The sequence below is a fragment of the Corythoichthys intestinalis genome, chromosome 15 (genome assembly GCF_030265065.1).
Source record: "Corythoichthys intestinalis isolate RoL2023-P3 chromosome 15, ASM3026506v1, whole genome shotgun sequence".
NCBI lineage: Eukaryota > Metazoa > Chordata > Actinopteri > Syngnathiformes > Syngnathidae > Corythoichthys > Corythoichthys intestinalis.
The window spans coordinates 6,211,440-6,231,089 of record NC_080409.1 but is presented as its reverse complement, the minus strand read 5'-3'; the positions used below and the strand labels follow the sequence as shown (position 1 = coordinate 6,231,089).

General features: G+C 39.9%; 1 protein-coding gene across 12 annotated transcripts in view; it reads left to right on the top strand.

Annotated features, from left to right (window-relative positions):
* Window positions 1-19,650, top strand: part of fgfr3 (fibroblast growth factor receptor 3) — a 148,810-nt gene that overhangs the window by 78,351 nt on the left and 50,809 nt on the right. For all 12 annotated transcript variants that reach the window (XM_057860208.1, XM_057860207.1, XM_057860206.1 and 9 more), the window contains 3 exons: window positions 3,255-3,424; window positions 15,773-15,896; window positions 19,334-19,524. In XM_057860208.1, coding sequence (XP_057716191.1) covers window positions 3,255-3,424; window positions 15,773-15,896; window positions 19,334-19,524 — 485 coding nt within the window. The remainder of the gene's footprint in view (window positions 1-3,254; window positions 3,425-15,772; window positions 15,897-19,333; window positions 19,525-19,650) is intronic.

The window sequence follows — 19,650 nt, the reverse complement described above, 5'->3', positions numbered from 1 at the left end:
TAATAGGAATGTCCTGATTTCATATTTTTGCACCCGAGTCCAAGTCTTGTTTTGAGAATCTGCCGATACTGAGTTCCGCTCTGATATCGGAAAAAAATATATATACATATTGATACAAATGACTCCTACAGGACCCTTCAGGGTACGACTCTCATCAAGCACGGGAAGTATGGCGCATATATATTGTATATCTGCCAAGTTATGACTCAAAAAAACTTGTGGTGAAACAAAATGGCGACGGTCATTTTCACTTTCCTGTTTGGACTCCTCTGCTTCAATGAAACCTATATATTTTTCATCAGAAACTTGAACACACGTCTTAAGGCTCCCCTGATGCAGGTTTGAGGTCAAATGATTTTTTTCCCTTGGAGGAGGAGCCTGTCTAGTAAAAAAATGGCGTTTCCTGTTCCCAGCAGGGGGTGCCAGGCCAAATGAGTAATATTTCAATGCAGTCATTTTCAGGCTGGGATACCTCTCATACATGCGAGATATGGAAAAGACTGAACTTTGGATCAGGGAGTTTTAGATATTTACTGAATTCGCCCCAAAAAAGGCCGACTTTGGCACCCTGCCTAGGTCATGCCCGTGAAGAAAACTCACCATTTTGATAACTTGAGATCTCATGTGTCCCATGACCAATCTCACCAATTCTGAAGAGAATCCAACTCTCGTAACTCCCAAGGCGCCAATATCTGAGTGTTGTTGAGTATAAAACATTTACATTTTTGTTTATTGGCAATGCCATTGTATTGGATTATTTTGTTACCGTATTGGCCCGAATTTAAGACGGCCATGAATATAAGACGACCCCCTCTTTTTCAAGACTCAAGTTTGAAAAAAGACTTTTTGAACACCAAATTAATTTTTATACAGAAAATAATTACAGTTCATCTGAAACAAATGATTATAACACTATAATTGAGAGAAAAAGCATGTTATTTTGCCTCATTCAAATCTTAATATCTGAACATTTAAATATGTAAATTAAAGTGCAATCACATTCGTAAATGAATGGCTTCTGGTTTTTGAAATGTAAATAAACCAATATATTGTGATAAAACAACAAAATTGCAATGACTGCATTAACCATCAAAGGTCTCACTGTAACTGTAGTCTTGAAACAAATCTGAATAAGGAAAAACATTGCAATAAAATAGTGCAAACTGGTTAAACTTGAGAGTAGCTGAGATCTGTCATGACAGAACATTATTCCTCAAGTTCAGCATTCGCTTCAATGATATCTGGCGCCATCTAGCGTCGTGAATGGGTATAATGTCTAGACCCCGAATATAAGACGACTCCCACTTTTTCAGTCTTATTTCAATGCAAAAAACACTCTTATATTCGGGCCAATACGGTACTTTTTAGCACCTAACAAATTAAAATATATATACGTATGAGTGTACTGCCCATACCAATGGGTTTCCTCGTGCACTGTCCGACAGCCAGCTAACATTGAATGTCCTCCAATAAAACACAAGGCTTGGTCTTTTCTTGGTTTTACATGAAGTAGTTCGTTTGTGAAACTTTAGCAAAGAAACATGCATGGATTCAACACAACTGCACAATGCACGCTGGTATACAAATACCATGTAAACACCACACTTCGATACAGCAATGCAACGCTCCTATTGGTGCGTTCGATACGGCAACGCGACGCTCCCATTGGTGGTGAAAAGAGAGCTAGATTCCTGTGCTAATTTACTGAAGCAACTTTCCGCTGCCAATCTCTGCAAGAGCTACAGTATTAATTAATATCTAATCTTAGAATTGTTAGGTTTTGTGTTTGTTTTCTCCTAGTGTGACTTGTCCCTGTGATTGCCCATTGATTTCACCTGATGTGCCTTCTCCTAGTCTATCCTCCTGTGCTCACCTGTTCCTTGTTGTCCCGTTACCCCTTGTCTGCATGTGTGTATATAAGCTCCCATTTTCTGTTCACTCCTTGTTGCGTCATTGTCTATGTCAATGTCTTTATGCCAGTGTCCATTCTTGCCCGTTCCTACGTCACAGCCCTCGTGTTTCTTTGCCTCAGTAAGTTTTTGATACCCAGCCTTTTGTTAGTAACCTGAGTTTTGTTTGCTACTGTGTTTTTTGGGATCACATCAGTTTTGGTTTGTACTTTGTTTTTCTGTCGGCATTAATTAAATTACTTTTGCACCGCCTTTTTGACTCGCTTCCTTTTCCCTGCACTTGGGTCCACACACCACCTGCCCCGCGTCCCTGACAAGAATTGATATAATCTAGTGAATTAGACCAACAAAATTGTTTTTAGTACCATTTTGCAATGTAACTCCATGAGCAACAGGTGTCTAGCCAATAATAAGATACAGTTCACTTCACTTGCGATACGCAGCCAATCGTAGCATTGACAATGTTGTGCATATGTGCCCTGCCCATAAGCACCATGCAAGTTAGCTAGCTAACAACAGTACAGCATAGTTAAGAGACGCAAATGCTAACCCCTTGAAAGGAACGAGTAGCGATACTACAAAGCTATCCCGATACACATGAACACAGCATATCTCCCGAAAGTGCTTCGTGGAAGTATCAACTCATAAGCCTATCAGAGCCAATGTTACGTGCCTAAATTACCATATTACGGAGCCATGTGCAGATTGTGTGTATGGAGTGAATAGTGTAATATGACCGCATTAAATAGGTGTATTCTCTTGATTATGCTATGTAGACTTAAAACTCCAAAGTATTTTATTTTATTTAATTTTTGTTTTACCAGTGAAATTTATACAGGGGCACTGCAGATCTATACTGGGGCACGTGCCCCAGTGAAATCCATTTGTGGGTCGCCCCTGCCAATATGGCCGTCGCCTTGAAGCGATGTTGGTAGGGGCGATGAGAAGTTTTTTCATGCTTCTGTTGTCAATTGAAATGAGTTTATCGCGAGTCGGTGTCCAATCCATTTAATGTGAGAGGGTGGCAGCGTGTGAATTTTTGCCATCCCACTTCAAGCGGATTTGAACGTCTTTGGCCGTCTGTTCTTTTTGGCTGATGTCTGACCAGGACAAATATACAATTCATTTAAACTGGGAGGACTGACTTATATTTCAGTGCCACTGAATGAACTTTTATTCTCACAGTCAAAAGTGATTGGAGGTTTTGTGCAGTCAATATCAGCCAATGAGTGGTGGTTTAAACTTGTTTTGAGCTTTCTCTGTCTTATTTTTACCATACACACAGTATATTCCTCATACTGTATATACAGATTCAATTTTTTTTCTCGGTTCCTCGGCCCACAGAAGCTCCGTATTGGACACGTCCGGACCGGATGGACAAGAAGCTCCTAGCCGTGCCAGCCGCCATCACGGTGAAATTCCGCTGCGCGGCGGCGGGCAACCCCACGCCCACCATCCACTGGCTGAAGAACGGCAAGGAGTTCAAGGGGGAGCAGCGCATGGGCGGCATCAAGGTCGGTTTTCATTCTGGGGCATTCGCAACTCACTTCCTGAAGACTGTGGGTCACTTCCACTTTTGGCGCTTCTGCAGCTCAGTACCTGTTGATTTTGGGTCCTTTTTCTGTTGATCTGAAGTCACATCCTATTGATTTTGGGCATTCACAGCACACATACTATTCATTTGGGGCGCTTTTTGTTGATTTTCAGTCACTTCCTGTTGATTGTGGGGCATTCACAGCTCACTTCCTTTTTATTTTGGGTCACTTCCTGTTGATCAGTCATCACTTCCTGTTGATTTTGGGGCATTCCATGTCACATCCTATTCAATTGGGGCACTTGCTCTTGATTTTATATCACTTCCTATTGATTTTGAGGCCTTGACAGCAGACTTCCTATTGATTTTGGGTGACTTCCACTAGGGGTGTGCCATCGTAGGCACCCCACAATTCGATTTGATTATTAAAAAATGATCACGGTATTGATGATGATCACGTTCATCACGATTATGACGATTATCGATGAATTACTAATTAATAAAGTAGCCAAACAAATTTATGTCCATTATTGATTCAAAGTATCCTAATGATTCAAATCAGCAGGAACGATGGAAACATGCCCATACAACAAAAAGCTGCCCTTAAACTTTTTTTTTTAATTACAAGAAAGTGCAAAAACATTAACCATTTTAAAGGCTGTACTTATTTCTCTCAACAATACAATAAAATTTACAAAGGTGGAATGAATTCCACATTATCTGGAAACAAATTGTCTTTGGAAATAAGACTTCTTTTAAACAATATACTTTGTTTTCACAGATTTCTGTACTATTCGCATATTTGTAGTGATACCGCTATACTTAATCATGGTTTTACACGTTCTGCATATGAAATACACGTTAGCGAATTGGCTAATTAGCTTAGCGCTCGGCGCTAATTGTTAACATCTCAAAAACAACAACAATAAATGCTAAACAGTACAAGAGGGTTCGTGTTCTCACCTATTATAGACGCACATGGGTCTTAGCAGCACACTCAGGACATTTTTCAATTGACATGACTTGAAACTACTGCTGGACAACTGAAAGACAAGAGCAAGGACTAAATCTCTCGCTCAATAACCGGCAGCATCCATCATAACGTTGTGCGTGGGTCCGTTAAATGTGTCCGGACGGCAGACGTGTCTTGAATTTGTTTCAGCTAAGAGCGGCTGTCATAAAGTTATTAGGGAAAATCATCGTATTTGAACCTTTATGAATCGTAATCGAATCGTCACGTGTCCAATCGCGATGCATCTAATAATCAATTTTTTTAGAACTCCCTTAACTTTCACTCAGTTTTGGGGCATTTGCAGCTCAATTACTGTTGATTTTGGAGCATTGATGGGTCACATCCTGTTGATCTGCTGTCACATCCTGTTTTTTGGGGCATTCCCAGGTCACATTCCATTTATTTGGGGCACTTGATGTTGATTTTCAGTCACCTCCTGTTGATTGCGGGCATTGTGCTGTCACTTTTTGTTGACTGGCATTTTGAAACTGTCTGAAAATCAGTAATGATTTTTCAAAGTTTCGAGATATTTTGGTAAAGAAAATCAGGTTGGCGGTAAAAGAGCCTGCAGGAGAAGTTCGTTGCTTTAAGATGGCCGCCACTGACTCACAACTTTTTGCTTCTAGCTTCTCTACATGTGATATCTATGGTTTTTAGCTCCTTTTCCAGTGGTTTAACAAGGTCCTAAAAAAATGTAGACCACGCCAAAAGATTTGGGTTTTTTTTTAGGGGGGGGCACAAAATTGAATGACCGGCCAAAGTTAGAGCAAACGTCTGGTGAAGCCAAAGAGAAATTTGTGGCGTTGGCCCCGTGTGCCCATCCCGATGACAACGGCGATCCCGGCAGCTGCCGGCGGTGCTCCGGTTTCAGCTCCGCGTTATTTATTTTGGTGGTCCTCACTGAAGGAATCCGAGGGGGGTCCGGAATTCTACGGCCGGGCGATCCTGACCTTTATTGCGTGAGTGGGATCACTTTCGCTGCTTTTAGATGCTCCCGCGTGGAACTGGACGCACAGGGATTAAAATGTTGGTTAAAAGTTGAGATACACTTACTTAGCTTACGTTAACTCATTCAGGAAATAACTTGGAAATGCCCCAAAATCAATGAGAAAAGGCACAAAATCAAAAATATTTGACATTGGCATCTTTCATTCCATTTATTTTTAGGTGTTCTGTTCATTTACTGACATTTTGTGACGTTTATGAAAAAGCAAGCTGTTTAAAAATGGATCCATTTGTTGCTATTTCAAAGTACACAAGACGATAATGTCTTTCTTTTTTAATGGCAATGACACAAAATGGCCAACAAATGTTTTCCTCAAAGCATGCATTACGTATCTAGTTCTCTTTGGATGGAATATCAACATTTTTGATTATAAAAAAAAAAACTTCCTCAAATCGGCCAAAAATTGACAGCAAGGGATACAGGAATGCCCCAAAATCAATAGGAAAGGATCATAAATCTACAGAAGATGACCTAAAGTGCACCAAAATGTTAAAGAAGTTAACTAAAATCAACAGGAAGTGATGCAGAAGTGCCCCACTATCAACATGAAGTGACCAATGAACAGGAAGTTACCCGGAAATTCCCCAAAATGAACAGGAAATGATCCAACAATGGCCAAACAAGTGATAACGGCCGTCCTGGTTAGTTCACAGCAAGCATTGCACATCTCTCTCTCTCTCTCTCTCTGTGGGTATACATACAGTGGTATGAAAAAATATCTGAACCTTTTGGAATTTCTAACATTTCTGCATTAAATCACCATCAAATGTGAGCTGACCTTTGTCAAAATCACACAGATGAAAAAACAGTGTCTGCTTTAACTAAAACCACCAAACATTTGTAGGTTTTCATATTGTACTGAGGCTAGTATGCAAACAATGACAGAAGGGGGAAAATAAATAAGTGAACCATTACATTTAATATTTTGTGGCCCCCCCTTTGGCAGCAATATTTTCAACCAGACGCTTCCTGTAGCTGCAGATCAGTCTGGCACATCAATCAGGACTAATCCTGGCCCATTCTTCTCACAAAACCGCTGTAGTTCAGTCAGAATCCTGGGATGTCTGGCATGAATCGCTGTCTTTAGGCAATGCCAGAGCATCTCAATGGGGTTCAAGTCTGGACTTTGACTTGGCTACTCCAGAATGTGTATTTTGTTCTTCTGTTGATTTACTTCTGTGTTTTGGATCATTGTCTTGTTGCAGCATCCATCCTCTTTTCAGCTTCAACTGTCTGACAGACGGCCTGAGGTTTTACTGCAAAACATTCTGATAAACGTTTGAATTCATTTTTACATTATGATTGCAAGTTGTCCAGGCCCTGAGGAAGCAAAACAGCCCCAAATCATGATGCTCCCTCCACCATGCTTCATGGTGGGGATGAGGTGTTGACGTTGATGAGCGGTTCCATTTTACCTCCGCACATGACATTGTGTGTTACTCCCAAAGAATTCAACTTTGGTTTCAGCAGTCCACAAAATATTTTGCCAAAACTGTGGAGTGTCCAAGTGCCTTTTTGCGAACATTAAACGAGCAAAAATGTTTTTTTTAGACAGCAGTGGCTTCCTCCGTGGAGTCCTCCTTTGAACACCATTTTTGGCCAGTTTTACATATAGTTGATGTGTTCACAGAGGTATTAGACTGTGCCAGAGATTTCTGTAAGGCTTTAGCAGACACTCCAGGGTTCATTTTTTACCTCTCTGAGTATTCTGCATTGAACTCTTGGCATCATCTTTGGTGGACGGCGACTCCTTGGGAGAGAAGAAACAGTGCCAAACTCACTCCATTTGTAGATAACTACTCCGACTGTCAACTGATGAACATCCAGACTTTTAGAGATTGTTTTGTATCCTTTCCCAGCTTTATACAAATAAACAATCTTTGATCGCAGGTCTTCAGACAGCTATTTTGACCGAGTCATGATGCACATCAGACAATGCTTCTCATCAAGACAATTTTGCCCGGTGTGTGTTTTATAGTGGGCAGGGTGGATTTAAACCACTCATTAGTGATTGGGCACACACCTGACTTAAAATGTTTGGTAAAAATTGGTTAATTGCTCTTTAAGTCTCTTTAGGCAGAGGGTTCACTTACTTATTTTCCCCCTTACGTCATTGTTTGCATGCTATCCTCATTAAAATATGAAAACCTATAAATGGGTGGTTTTAGTTAAAGCAGACACTGTATTTTCTGTATGATTTCTGTATGATATTGACTGTATGATTTTGACAAAGATTAGATCAAATTTGATGGTGTTTATATGCAGAAATGTGATTAATTCCATTGAGGTTCAGATACTTTTTCATACCACTGTATATACAGTATATGCTAACTCAGCTCAACCTTATGAAAGTTTTATTTTTCTTTTCTTTTTGTTTTTTTACAGTGTGGATTCAGGGGTCTGTATTGTCTCCCGAATTTCATTCAAATATTTGAAGGAATGTCTGCTTTCAACCAAAATGGCTGCTTTCCTGAACATTTGGCGTGTTGAGATACAGTTGTTTAGGACCAACGGTTCTCCCAAATGAGAGCTGGGTCTTATTTTTTTCATTCTGGATGATGTGGTTAGTGTAACGGTGGGAAAAGCGCAGCGCTTTAAAGAGTTAACGTAAGGGGATCCCGTAGCTATTAACAGTTTACGGAGATCTCCAACATCTGCTCCCAGCGGGCTGCCAGCAGTTGTCCGCTCCTTCCTTCCATCCTCCCCTAGCAAGCCGGCACCTGTCGCCAGCACTCCGGCCCCGCCGCTGTCACCGAGCTCCAAAGTTTGCGTCCCTCTGTTAGCGGCACACTAATCCCGTGGCCGGCCGGTGCTCAGATTTCATCGCGAGTTTTTTTAAATCCCGTGATTGCGTTCGAGACGTCGATTAGCGTCTTTCAGCGCCACCTAGCACCCGAAGGTGGCGTTCTCGTCACCGCTGATTTCCGATGGTCTCTGATCCCTCTCCTACATCGGATGCTAGTGCCAAAGCTGGGAAATTCCATGTCTTTAGCAGTTTAGCACCGATACTGGTATCGGTCATAGACGTCATAACGGTATTGACGGGTCAGATCGGTCATGCACTGCGCCTCACATTGAAGTAGAGGGCCGCCCACATCAAGAGAAGCTATTCACAAACACACGCCCGCGGCCATCTAACATCGGATTTCTGTTGAAAAAGTACGAAAGCTGCACCGCATACAAACAGGAAGGCTTGTCTCAAGCGTGATTTGTTTGAGGATTTACATGAGGCAGCTGCTACCTATATTTACTAACAGACTAGCATTGTACTTCGACATATTTACGTAAAATAAATGCTAACTGCACTTTTTTGTTGTTGTTGCTTTTAATCAAGAATCGAGACAGTTTTATGTCCGTATCTGTAAAGAATTCAGGGATTTAAGCATTTATTCACAAGAATTTTCACCAGAAAAGCTCTGTTTACCTCAGGCGGTCGCTAGCTACATTCACTAACAGATTAGCATTGTACTTCGACATATTTACGCATTTATTCACAAGAATTTTCAATGAAAAAAGGTCTTTGTATGTTATTCCACTCGGTCAGATTTGACGGCCTCAACGGCCAACATTGCAGGCCCCCTATTTATCGACCCTGCACCCCGTGTCCCGTCAATACTTTATGAAGTCTATGCTTTAGGATATTTACGGGTCACAACAATTTTCAATCGACGGCCTCGCCAACAATGCAGGCACCCTATTTATTAGCCCCATGCCCCATTTCCCGTCAATACATTATGAAGTGTATGTATTGGTACAGATGCGCACTAAAATTATGCCATTGGTATCGGCGAGTACTCAGAAATAACTGGGAATGGGAACATCTGGTTACTTCATAATACAATACGACTAGTGATACAAGGCTCACAACAACTATGATCAATATGGTGATCAGAGGTGGGTAGAGTAGCCAAACATTTTACTCAAGTAAGAGTAACGTTACTTGAAAATAATATTACTCAAGTAAGTGTAAAAGTAGTCATGCAAAAAATGTACTCAAGTACAACTTAAAAAGTATCCAGTGACAAGAATACTCCAGTAATGAGTATCATTGTGAGTGACTGCTTATACTGGACTGTCTCAGGAAATTAGAATACACAATATTCTAATTTTTTGAGACTCAGGAAATTAGAATACACAATATTCTAATTCAGTATTCAGTATTTTTGTTGGATTTTTTTTTTTTTTTAACAATTGTATTTTTTTTTCTGAGCACAAAGTTGTTATAATGATACTGTCAGTGACCCATTATATAACCACATTAAGCCAAAGAAATACTAAAAAAAAAAAAAAAAAAAAAAATTGAATTCCAATGACAGAAAAAAAAAATACATAAATGAAGCATTATTCTTACAAAGAGCATTTGCCCTATGGTGGAGAAAGTAGTTCCTGGTTTGGATAGTGAAGAGTTCCTTTATGATTACTATTTAAAAATGAAAAGGATCATATCTCCGGTTTTCCGTGGTCAATCGGTGCCATATAAAAACTGGGAGACAGGTTAAAATCCACGCTTTCGAGTCATGTTGAGGGCATGTCAAAATTTTTTTTTACAGTGCTTTAAAGTGCCTTCCTTTAGCACTGCCTGTCATTATAGCACTCTAGGGTCCCCAGCTGGAGGATGACGTCGGCAGGGTCACGATTTCATCTGATTTAGAATTCAGCCCATTGAGGGAAAATTATTCAGAACGTGGAAAATGCAACGAAGAGAGCAGCAAAATGTCATTGTTTCAATCTCTCTACTACAATACTTTTAAAGGATATTCTTTTTATCGAAGTATTTTTTCCCAATTGCTAAATAAATGGTATGGTCATGACGAATAACAGTCTTGTGCTAAATGAAATATGAAATATCAAAAATGCATTTATTCAGTACGACAGGGCAAAATTACTTTATAATCAGGGGTGCACATAAGTGGTCCGCATGCGCGCATGCGTACTGGATGTAGACAAACGCGCTGGCCCTCAACGGCTTCCATACGCTTTTGCGTACCGATGGCTGACCTCTGTATTTACGGCGGACACGAGAAAATAACTTCTCAAAATGTCGACGAGGCAGGCCACACTGAGTAATTACTTCCGTGTTCCCCCACCCCCGTCAAAAGACAGACAGACGAGAGAGACGTCACCGGAGCTACCGAAAAAAAGGACTTTTGCTGAAAAGTGGCTACAGGAGGTATCATGGCTAGAAGCAAATGATGCTCGCGCGGAAATGCGGTACAAAGTGTGCCGTGAGAATCCCAATGTCGCCGATAAGAGCAGCGCATTTTATGTAGGGTCAAAGAATTTCAGCCATCCAAACTTTGAAAAGCACGAAAAAAAACAGAGCATGTGGCAATTAAGCAAACTATAGATGTCAAACAGGACCCCACTCGCCCTATGGACAAGTCGCGGAATAAAGGTAATGAACAGCGACATGCACTGACAAACGTGTTTTTGCTCGCATTTTACAAAGCTAAACATGCACGTTCAGTGAGGTCTTATGAGGGGACATCCCACTTTTAATAAGGCTTGGAGTTAATGTGGGAGCCGCATAACACCCTTTATTTTGAATTGGTGCTTTTATGTTTATTTCTTTACATTTCACTTCATAGTAATGCCAATTTTGTTGTGCCAGTTGATGTTAATCAAGCATTAATTGTTAATATAATTAATTAAAGTTAATTGGCTCTAAGTAAAGCTTGTCATAAATTTATCGCATCAGGCGGGTCGGCTCTCAAGCTCAATGAGGACCAAGTCACATCTCCAGGTCCTCCTCTGAGAACCTGGGCGAAAAAATTATGTGCACCCCTGTTTATAATGGTCAAAACTGTCGACTTCTTGCACCTCCCAACCGATATTTTATGCCACTGGAGTTAGTCCGGCTTTCGTTATTACTGTTTATTTCATATTTCTTCGGAGAGCGTAAACAAACCAGGAGGCGTGACAGCTAGCCGACATGCTAACCGGAAACGAGCGGCATTTCAAAGTCTTATTCTCGCCTTCACAAAACTAGCCCGGAACATGTCACACAGCGGCGGGGTTGATTGTCTTCTCTAATCGGCACACATCCAAGCAGTCCATTTCATTCAGGAGCATAAAATACCTTGTGAAATATGAAATAAATATGCGTTTTGCTTTCATAGCTCACTTTAATTAAAGACACCACATGATTGAACAGGCTGGCATCAAGAAAGAACGGCAGGCTTGCGTCTGATTGGTAAAATGGAGTCATGTGATTATTGTTGTGACGTCTCATTGGTGAAATCGGTAGAGCTACTCCGGTATTACACATGGCACTTTTGGCATTGTTGGTAAAAAATATTAAATGTAATACGTATGTAGAATAAAGAGGAAAAAATGTAATGACTCTTGTGTAGCCCCAACAGAGTAAGAGTTGCATTTTTTCTTCACAAATCTACTCAAGTAATTTAGCTTACTAAAACTACTCTTCGAAGTACATTTTTATCAAAAAGTTACTCAAGTAAATGTAACGGAGTACATGTGACGCGTTACTACTACGGGTGTGTCAAAATATCGAAATGGTGATATATCGTGATACTTTGTATCCCAAAAGGTTATCAATATGCTCCTGCCAAGAATCAAGGTATCGTTCTAAAACGGTGTCAATAAACAGGAAGTGACCCATAAAATACCCCAAAATCAACAGGAAGTAACTGAAAATCAACAGGTAAATGACCATAAATGGCCCAAAATTACCTCATTGCCTGACATTGGTTGTCACTGACGGCCATAGACATTCAATCCGTTTGAAGTGGAAGGGATGGCAGCAAATGAACATTTGTTCATTCGCTGCCATCCCTCCCGCTTTAAATGGATTGGACATCTGTTAGTGATAAACTCATTCCAATTCACAGCAGAAGCTTGTTTTTTTGTTTATTAGTTGTTTGTAGAATATCCAAAATGATTTCCTGACCAATGTATCGATAATCGTTGTATCGCCATATCATCAGATCATTGTTATTGTGAGCTTTGTATCGCAAATCGTATCGTATCGTATCGTGAGGTACCAAGAGGTTCCCACTTCTAGTTTCTACCCACCTCTGGTCACTAGTAGGGTCATTTGAAGGGGCCGGTTTGCAGCAAAGGAACGTTTGTTCATTCGCTTCCTGTTCATTGGTTATTAACTTTGGGGTCACTTCCTGTACCTGACAACCCTCACACTTCGAATGGATTGGACGTCTATGGCCTTCAATGGCAGCCACTGAGTCAACTTTTCAGCTAAAGGTGTTTTGACACCTTGGCCACATATAAGCCCCTTCATCATTTAATTCCGTTTGGAATCTGGCGGGATTGCAGGATTAGGAGCAACTCGTGCAGCAGCTCACCTTTCAATGCCCTTTGTCAATTGCTTTAAAATGAATAAACAACCAAAAAAATAGTCACTTGCCCTATTAAGGGTTAAAAGTATGTGCCACCTTCCCTTTTTCCACTGCGCCGTGTGACATGTCGATGCACTCTCCTAACCAAACGACTTTTTTTCTTCCCGGTAGACGGGCTGCAGTCAGACGGGGTGTTTTTTTTTTGTAGGGGGGGGCTAAGCATACGCAGGCTTAATAATATCTAGTCGCATTTTCCTCGTGGCCGTCCAAGAATGGAGGAGGAGACAGTGGACGACTTGCTCAGTGTGGGAAGGCGGGGCTTAAACTTCATCTGCCTTCCAACGCTGCTCACTGTTTTATTTCAATGAATAAGCCTTTATAGGATAATTGACTATTTTTGGTGATTTAAAAACATAGCCTCATCAAGACTTGCTGTCCAAACTGGCTGTGAATGCTCATACAAGGCTCTAAAAAACAAAATGTACAGGAGGTAAGATGGGAATGCCACTAAATCAACATAAAGTTAGTTGTAAATGTCCCAAAACTAACAGAAAGTGACCTGGAAATGCACTAAAATCTACAGGAAAAATCCAGAATTTACAGGAAATGCTCCTACCAGCTGGATGTGCTCGGTACGATAACAATATTCAACCAAGTATCAGAAAACTAACGAGTTATTAAGGAAGGAAATGACCAAGAAGTGACCTGGGAATGCGCTAAAATCAGTGATGTGCAGTCAAGGCTATTCATTCATGGAAATATGAAATTAAAAATAATTACAATTTTGTATTTACTCATTGTTAAAGCTCTTTTTCATTTAATTTTGCAATTGTTGTTTTCAAAATCATATGGGTCATATGTTTGTAACTCTGACTGTGTTGAAGACAGTGCCTCACCTGACATCAACCTCACCGCAGGTCACTGCATAAAATCAAAAGAAAAGGTCCGACAATCAATAACAAATAACGGAAAAGCAACAGAAATGGACTGTTAATACCCCAAAATCAACAGGAAGTGACCCGGAAATGCCCCAAATCAACAGGAACAGATGCGAAATGTATAGGAAGTGACACCAGAATGCCCAAAAATGTACAGGAATTGACCCATAATCACCAGTAAGTGACCCGTAAATACCCTAAAGTTAACAAAGAATTGACCACTAAATGCGCCAAAACCAACAGGAAGTGACCCAAAATTAATACGACGTGACCCGGAAATTCCCTAAATTAACAGGAAAAGATCTAAAATGTATATGAAGGGACACTGGAATACCCCAAAATGTACAGGAAGTGACCGGTAAATATCCACTTCATAATGTATTGACAGGACACGGGGCGCAGGGCCGATAAATAGGGGGCCTGCATTGTTGGCCGTCAAATCTGACCGAGTGGAATCACAGACAAAGAGCTTTTTTCGTTGAAAATACTTGTGAATAAATGCTTAAATACCAGAATTCTTTATTGATATGGAAGTAAAACAGTCTCAATTCTCGGTTAAAAGCAAAAAACAAAAAAACCACAATGCTAATCTGTTAGTGAATGTAGCTAGCGGCCACCTGAGGTAAACAGATTTTCTGGTGAAAATTCTTGTGAATAAATGTTTAGATCCTGAATTATTCATAGATCTGGACGTAAAACAGTCTAGATTATTGGTTAAAAGCAACAACAAAAAAATGCAGTTAGCATTTATTTTACGTAAATATGTCGAAGTACAATGCTAGTCTGTTAGTAAATGTAGCCAGCGGCCACCATATGTAAGCAGAGCTTTTCTGGTGAAAATTCTTGTAAATAAATGCTTAAATACCATAATTCTTTATTGATATGGATGTAAAACAGTCTCGATTCTTGATTAAAAGCAAAAAAAAAACCGTGTAGTTAGCATTTATTTTACGTAAATATGTCGAAGTACAATGCTAGTCTGTTAATGAATATAGCTAGCAGCCGCCTGATGTAAACAGAGCTTTTCCAGTGAAAATTCTTGTGAATAAATGCTAAAATCCCTTAATGTTTTATATATGGATGTAAAACAGTCTCGATTCTTGGTTAAAAGCAAAAAAAAAAACGTGCAGTTAGCATATTATTTACGTAAATTTCTTGAAGTACAATGCTAATCTGTTAGTGAACGTAGATAGCAGCCGCCTTATGTAAACAGAGCTTTTCCGGTGAAAATTCTTGTGAATAAATGCTTAAATCCCTGAATTTTTTGTAGATTTGGACGTAAAAAAGTCTCGATTCTTGGTTAAAAGCAAAAAAAAAAAAAAAGTGCAGTTAGCATTTATTTTACGTAAATATTGCGAACTATGATGCCAATGCAGTAGCAGCTAATTCCTCCCATTGATTTTTTTTCCACAACATTTCAAAATTGGTACGAAAAATATAATTATTACCTTGAATCCTCGAACAAATCACTCCTGAGACAATCCTTCCTGTTTGTATGGGGTACAGTTTTCTTACTTTTTCAACAGAAATCTGGCATTAGATCGCTGCGTGCGTGTCTTGATGTGGGCGGCCCTGGTGCCTGACCAATCTGACCCGTCAATACCATTATGAAGTCTATGCCTAAAGTTAACAAATCAACAGAAAGTGACCAATGAACATTAAATGAAAATGAATTGTCCTAAAATCAACAGGAAAAGATCCAAAACGTATAGGAAGTGACAACGGAATTACCCTAAATGTACAGGAAGTGACTCAAAACCAACACGAAGTGACCTGTAAATAGTTAAAAAGGAATTGACCTGCCTGGTACTGACAAGGACGGACATTCAATTTTTTCAGACTGGCTTATGTTTCAGTGATGCCGCTAGAAGTCCAATCCATTTTGGACTGGGAGGGGCCAATGAACCAATTAAGTTTTATTTTTAGGCCAAATCACCTATCAGCCTATCATATCCTATTCCCATTTCTTCAAACGGCCTTCCCATTTTTTCCCCCCGCCATATGTCACGAGCAATATTAACAATCACAACACGTGTTTTTGTTTGTCTTTGCGTAGCTGCGGCACCAGCAGTGGAGTTTGGTGATGGAGAGCGCTGTGCCGTCGGATCGGGGCAACTACACCTGCGTGGTGCACAACAAGTATGGCACCATCACGCACACCTACCAGCTGGATGTGCTCGGTACGTTAACTATTATTCAACAAAGATTTGGAAAACTAACGAGTGGACATCTTTTGTTATCTTGCGGAGCTGGAGGCGTAGACTTCATTATAATATTGATGGGACACATTCCCCAGACACTGTGCAACGCCTTCAAGTAGGGGGGCGTCCCACACTCTGCTTCAGTCGGTCGAAGTTATTCTCAAACACATGCAGTGATCCAATGCCGGATTTAGGTTGAAAAAGTACGAAAGCTGTACCGAATAAAATAAGAGGGATTGTCTCAGGAGTGATTTGTTCGAAGATTCAAGGTAATTATTATATTTTGCGTACCATGCATGCATTTTGAAACGTGAAAAAAATCAATGGAGGAAATTAACCGCTATAGCATTGCCATCATAATTCGCAATATTTACGTAAAATAAATGCCAACTCCCCTAGACTGTTTTACTTTCATATCTATAAAGAATTCAGGGATTTAAGCCTTTATTCACAAAAATTTTCAATAGAAAAGGCGGCGCCACAGTGGCTTATAGACTAGCAGCACATTCGACATATTTACGTAAAATAAATGCTAACTGCCTGGTTCTTTGCTCGTTTAACAAAGAATCGAGACTGTTTTACGTCCATACATATAAAGAATTCAGGGATTTATGCATTTATTAACAAGAATTTTCAACGTAAAAAGCTCTTTGTGGTGATAAGGCTAAATTTAAACTAGACTTGCAGCACATTCGACATATTTACGTAAAATAAATGCTAACGGCCCTTTTTTTTTTTTTTTTTTTTTTTTTTTTGGGTTTCAACCAAGAATTGAGACTTTTAGGTCCAATCTATTAAGAATTCAGGGATTTAAGCATTTATTCACAAGAATTTTCAATGTAAAAAGCTCTTTGTGGTGATAAGGCGGCGCCACATTGGCTTAAAGACTATCAGCACATTCAACATATTTACGTAATATAAATGCTACCTGCCCGTTTTTAACCAAAAATCAAGACTGTTTTATGTCCATATCTATCAAGAATTCAGGGATTTAAGCATTTATTCACATGAATTTTCAACGTAAAAAGCTCTTTGTCTGTGTTTCCACTCGGTCAGCTTTAATGGGGCAGGATGGCGCCCCATGTCGTGTCAATATATTATGAAGTCTATGCGGAAGGCCATCTTGGTTTGGGCAACTGGCGGTCGGGACCTAAATTAGGAAAAGTTCATATTGCGCAAAGGGATATAACAGTACACACAAGTCACTGTTCGGTACGTACCTCGTTCCGGGGGTCACTGTTCGGTACCTGTTCAGTATAACAGGAAAAACAAAAAGGCTTTTTTATTCTATACAGGATTCAAAAGTTAGTTATATATAAACATTTGTTTATTTCTTTTACATATCCTAAATGTTATCCTGCGACGCGTTAAATGTTCGTAATCTGATTAGTCGATTATTTGAACTAACTACAGGTTACGGACAAGTTCCGTTCCTACGCTGGCGATGTAACCCAAATTTTCATGTAAGTTGGAATTTACCCTTCAAATATCCCTAAATCTCAAAATAACTATCCCAAACCATGTCATACGTTCTGTTCTCGCCAAGATGCTGGAGCTAAAACCACGCAGACAGCGAGCTAAACTGTAATCTTTCCCCCCTCTCTTTTGCTCTCACTCGGCTGCACGACCTCTTCGTGGGAGCAAATGCGTTCTTCTTCGTGTCCGCAAATATGTTTTTCTTAGTGTGTACATGCGCTCTTACGCGCGTGCCTTAGTACTACCTGCTCTATGCTTCCTGCGCCAAAAGGAAAGCATGCATCACAAAACAAAAGTCACAATTATAATCAAATACACATTTCGCCAAAAAATAGAACAGTCATATTACTAAAATTAATTAAAAACATAAGATGCTGTGAGATACATACTGTTTACGCGACAAAAAAAATGGCGGAAGAGACTCCAGCGTAGTAAAGTCGAAATCATGTACAGTAAGTCGGGTACATCGTAACCCGGTGATTACCAGTATTGGCTAGTACGAAAAAACTGCTCTTATTAAAGTGCAAAATTGAAGAAAACATCCAACTTGTTGATGTGTCTTTTTATGGTTCTTTTATTCTTTTCAGTTTAGTTCAATTCAGTTTATGTGCAAAAATAGACAACACAACCTTTTAAAGTCAGATAGCGCTTGGTAACTTTTTTTTTTTTTTTTTTTTAATCAAAATAAGATACTCCCATTTTCAATGTTGAATTACACACAACCATTACCAGTGAAGGTACACTCGCACATATACTGTGTGTACATCTGATATATTTCCATATTCGCTAAAAAATGTGAAAAGTGCAAATCGTTCCAAAACTGAAGAAGCATCTATTGAAACAATGCGCAAATAAATACTCACGCAGTGTTTCATTGACTTCAGCCGCAGATATTTTCTCAGAATATAACCTATTCACAGACACAATTTTTTTCATTGTGACGTAATTTGTTTACAAGTTTAAAATATGAAAGTGAATAATTTTTTTTTAAGTTGTTTTTTTAGCTAAATATTAGACATTAATCACTGGTTCTGAGATGAAAATGATTGACATTTCGAATAATAAATAGAATTACTTGCCTAGTATCTTTTTCTGGCTGGGATGAAACAAAAGTGGTTGCGCAGTGTCTGTAAGCGGGGGTTTGCAGGGTAAAACGGACAATTTTTAAAAATAGCCCGGGGGCATAATGCGCCATGAAACTGCTATGGCAGCATATAGACAAATTGTTCCATCAAACGCAACTGTTCTTCTGACTTAAAATACAGCAGTTTATTTTAAAGAGGGGTGCAAGAGCAGAAACTGCTTTTTCAGCCTTGTCTGTGTTTTCCGCCACATATATAAAGTGTTAGTAATACTGCGTTTGATAGTTCCCACCCTGTACAGTCGTCATAACTAACGTCATATGTAGTGATCAACTTTTTCGTCTGTTCTGGTTTGTCTTCTTATTCCTGTAATGTCAGTTGTTGGTTTACCATCAATTATTTTCTAATTTTCTAATCTGTGTGGATGTGCAATTAAACTTTATTCTAGTACGGCAAAAAAAGTATGTTACCCGAGGTCACACATGCCACACCTGGCATTTATTCTCTGGGGAGAGGGCGCACTTCACTATTTGAGAAGTACTGGTTTAGGCGCATTACCCCTACCACACCCTATAATAGTGGAATAATTCCGACATTGTTTTTTTTTTTTTTTTTTTTTTAATAAACTTCTACGTATTCACCACTCCGTGCACCGAACCGCGAATACAAATAGTGTTACATTCTTAATTGGCTCATTATTAGCACATTATTTCTCAGTGGTCCCCGATACAGTTGATATCATTTTAGCGGCGTATCGGTACAACGCTAGTGCAGACTAGCATATACTGGCACGGGACTCGTTTGTATTCCATTTAAAGGTGTTTCTTTTTTGTTGTGTGTGTTTTTTTTTTTTTTTAGAACGCGCCCCGCACAGGCCCATCCTCCAGGCGGGCCTACCAGCTAATCAGTCGGTGGTGGTGGGCAGCGACGTGGAGTTCCACTGCAAAGTGTACAGCGACGCCCAGCCGCACATCCAGTGGCTTAAGCACATTGAGGTCAACGGCAGCCGCTTCGATGCAGACGGTGGACCTTACGTCAAAATCCTCAAGGTCAGGCGCTTGCCTCACATCATTTTCTCATCAACTCGGCCCGCTTCACGGTTAGGGTTAGGGTGTTCTACTTACAGTGCTGGCCAAAAGTATTGGCACCCCTTCAATTCGGTCAGATAATGCTCG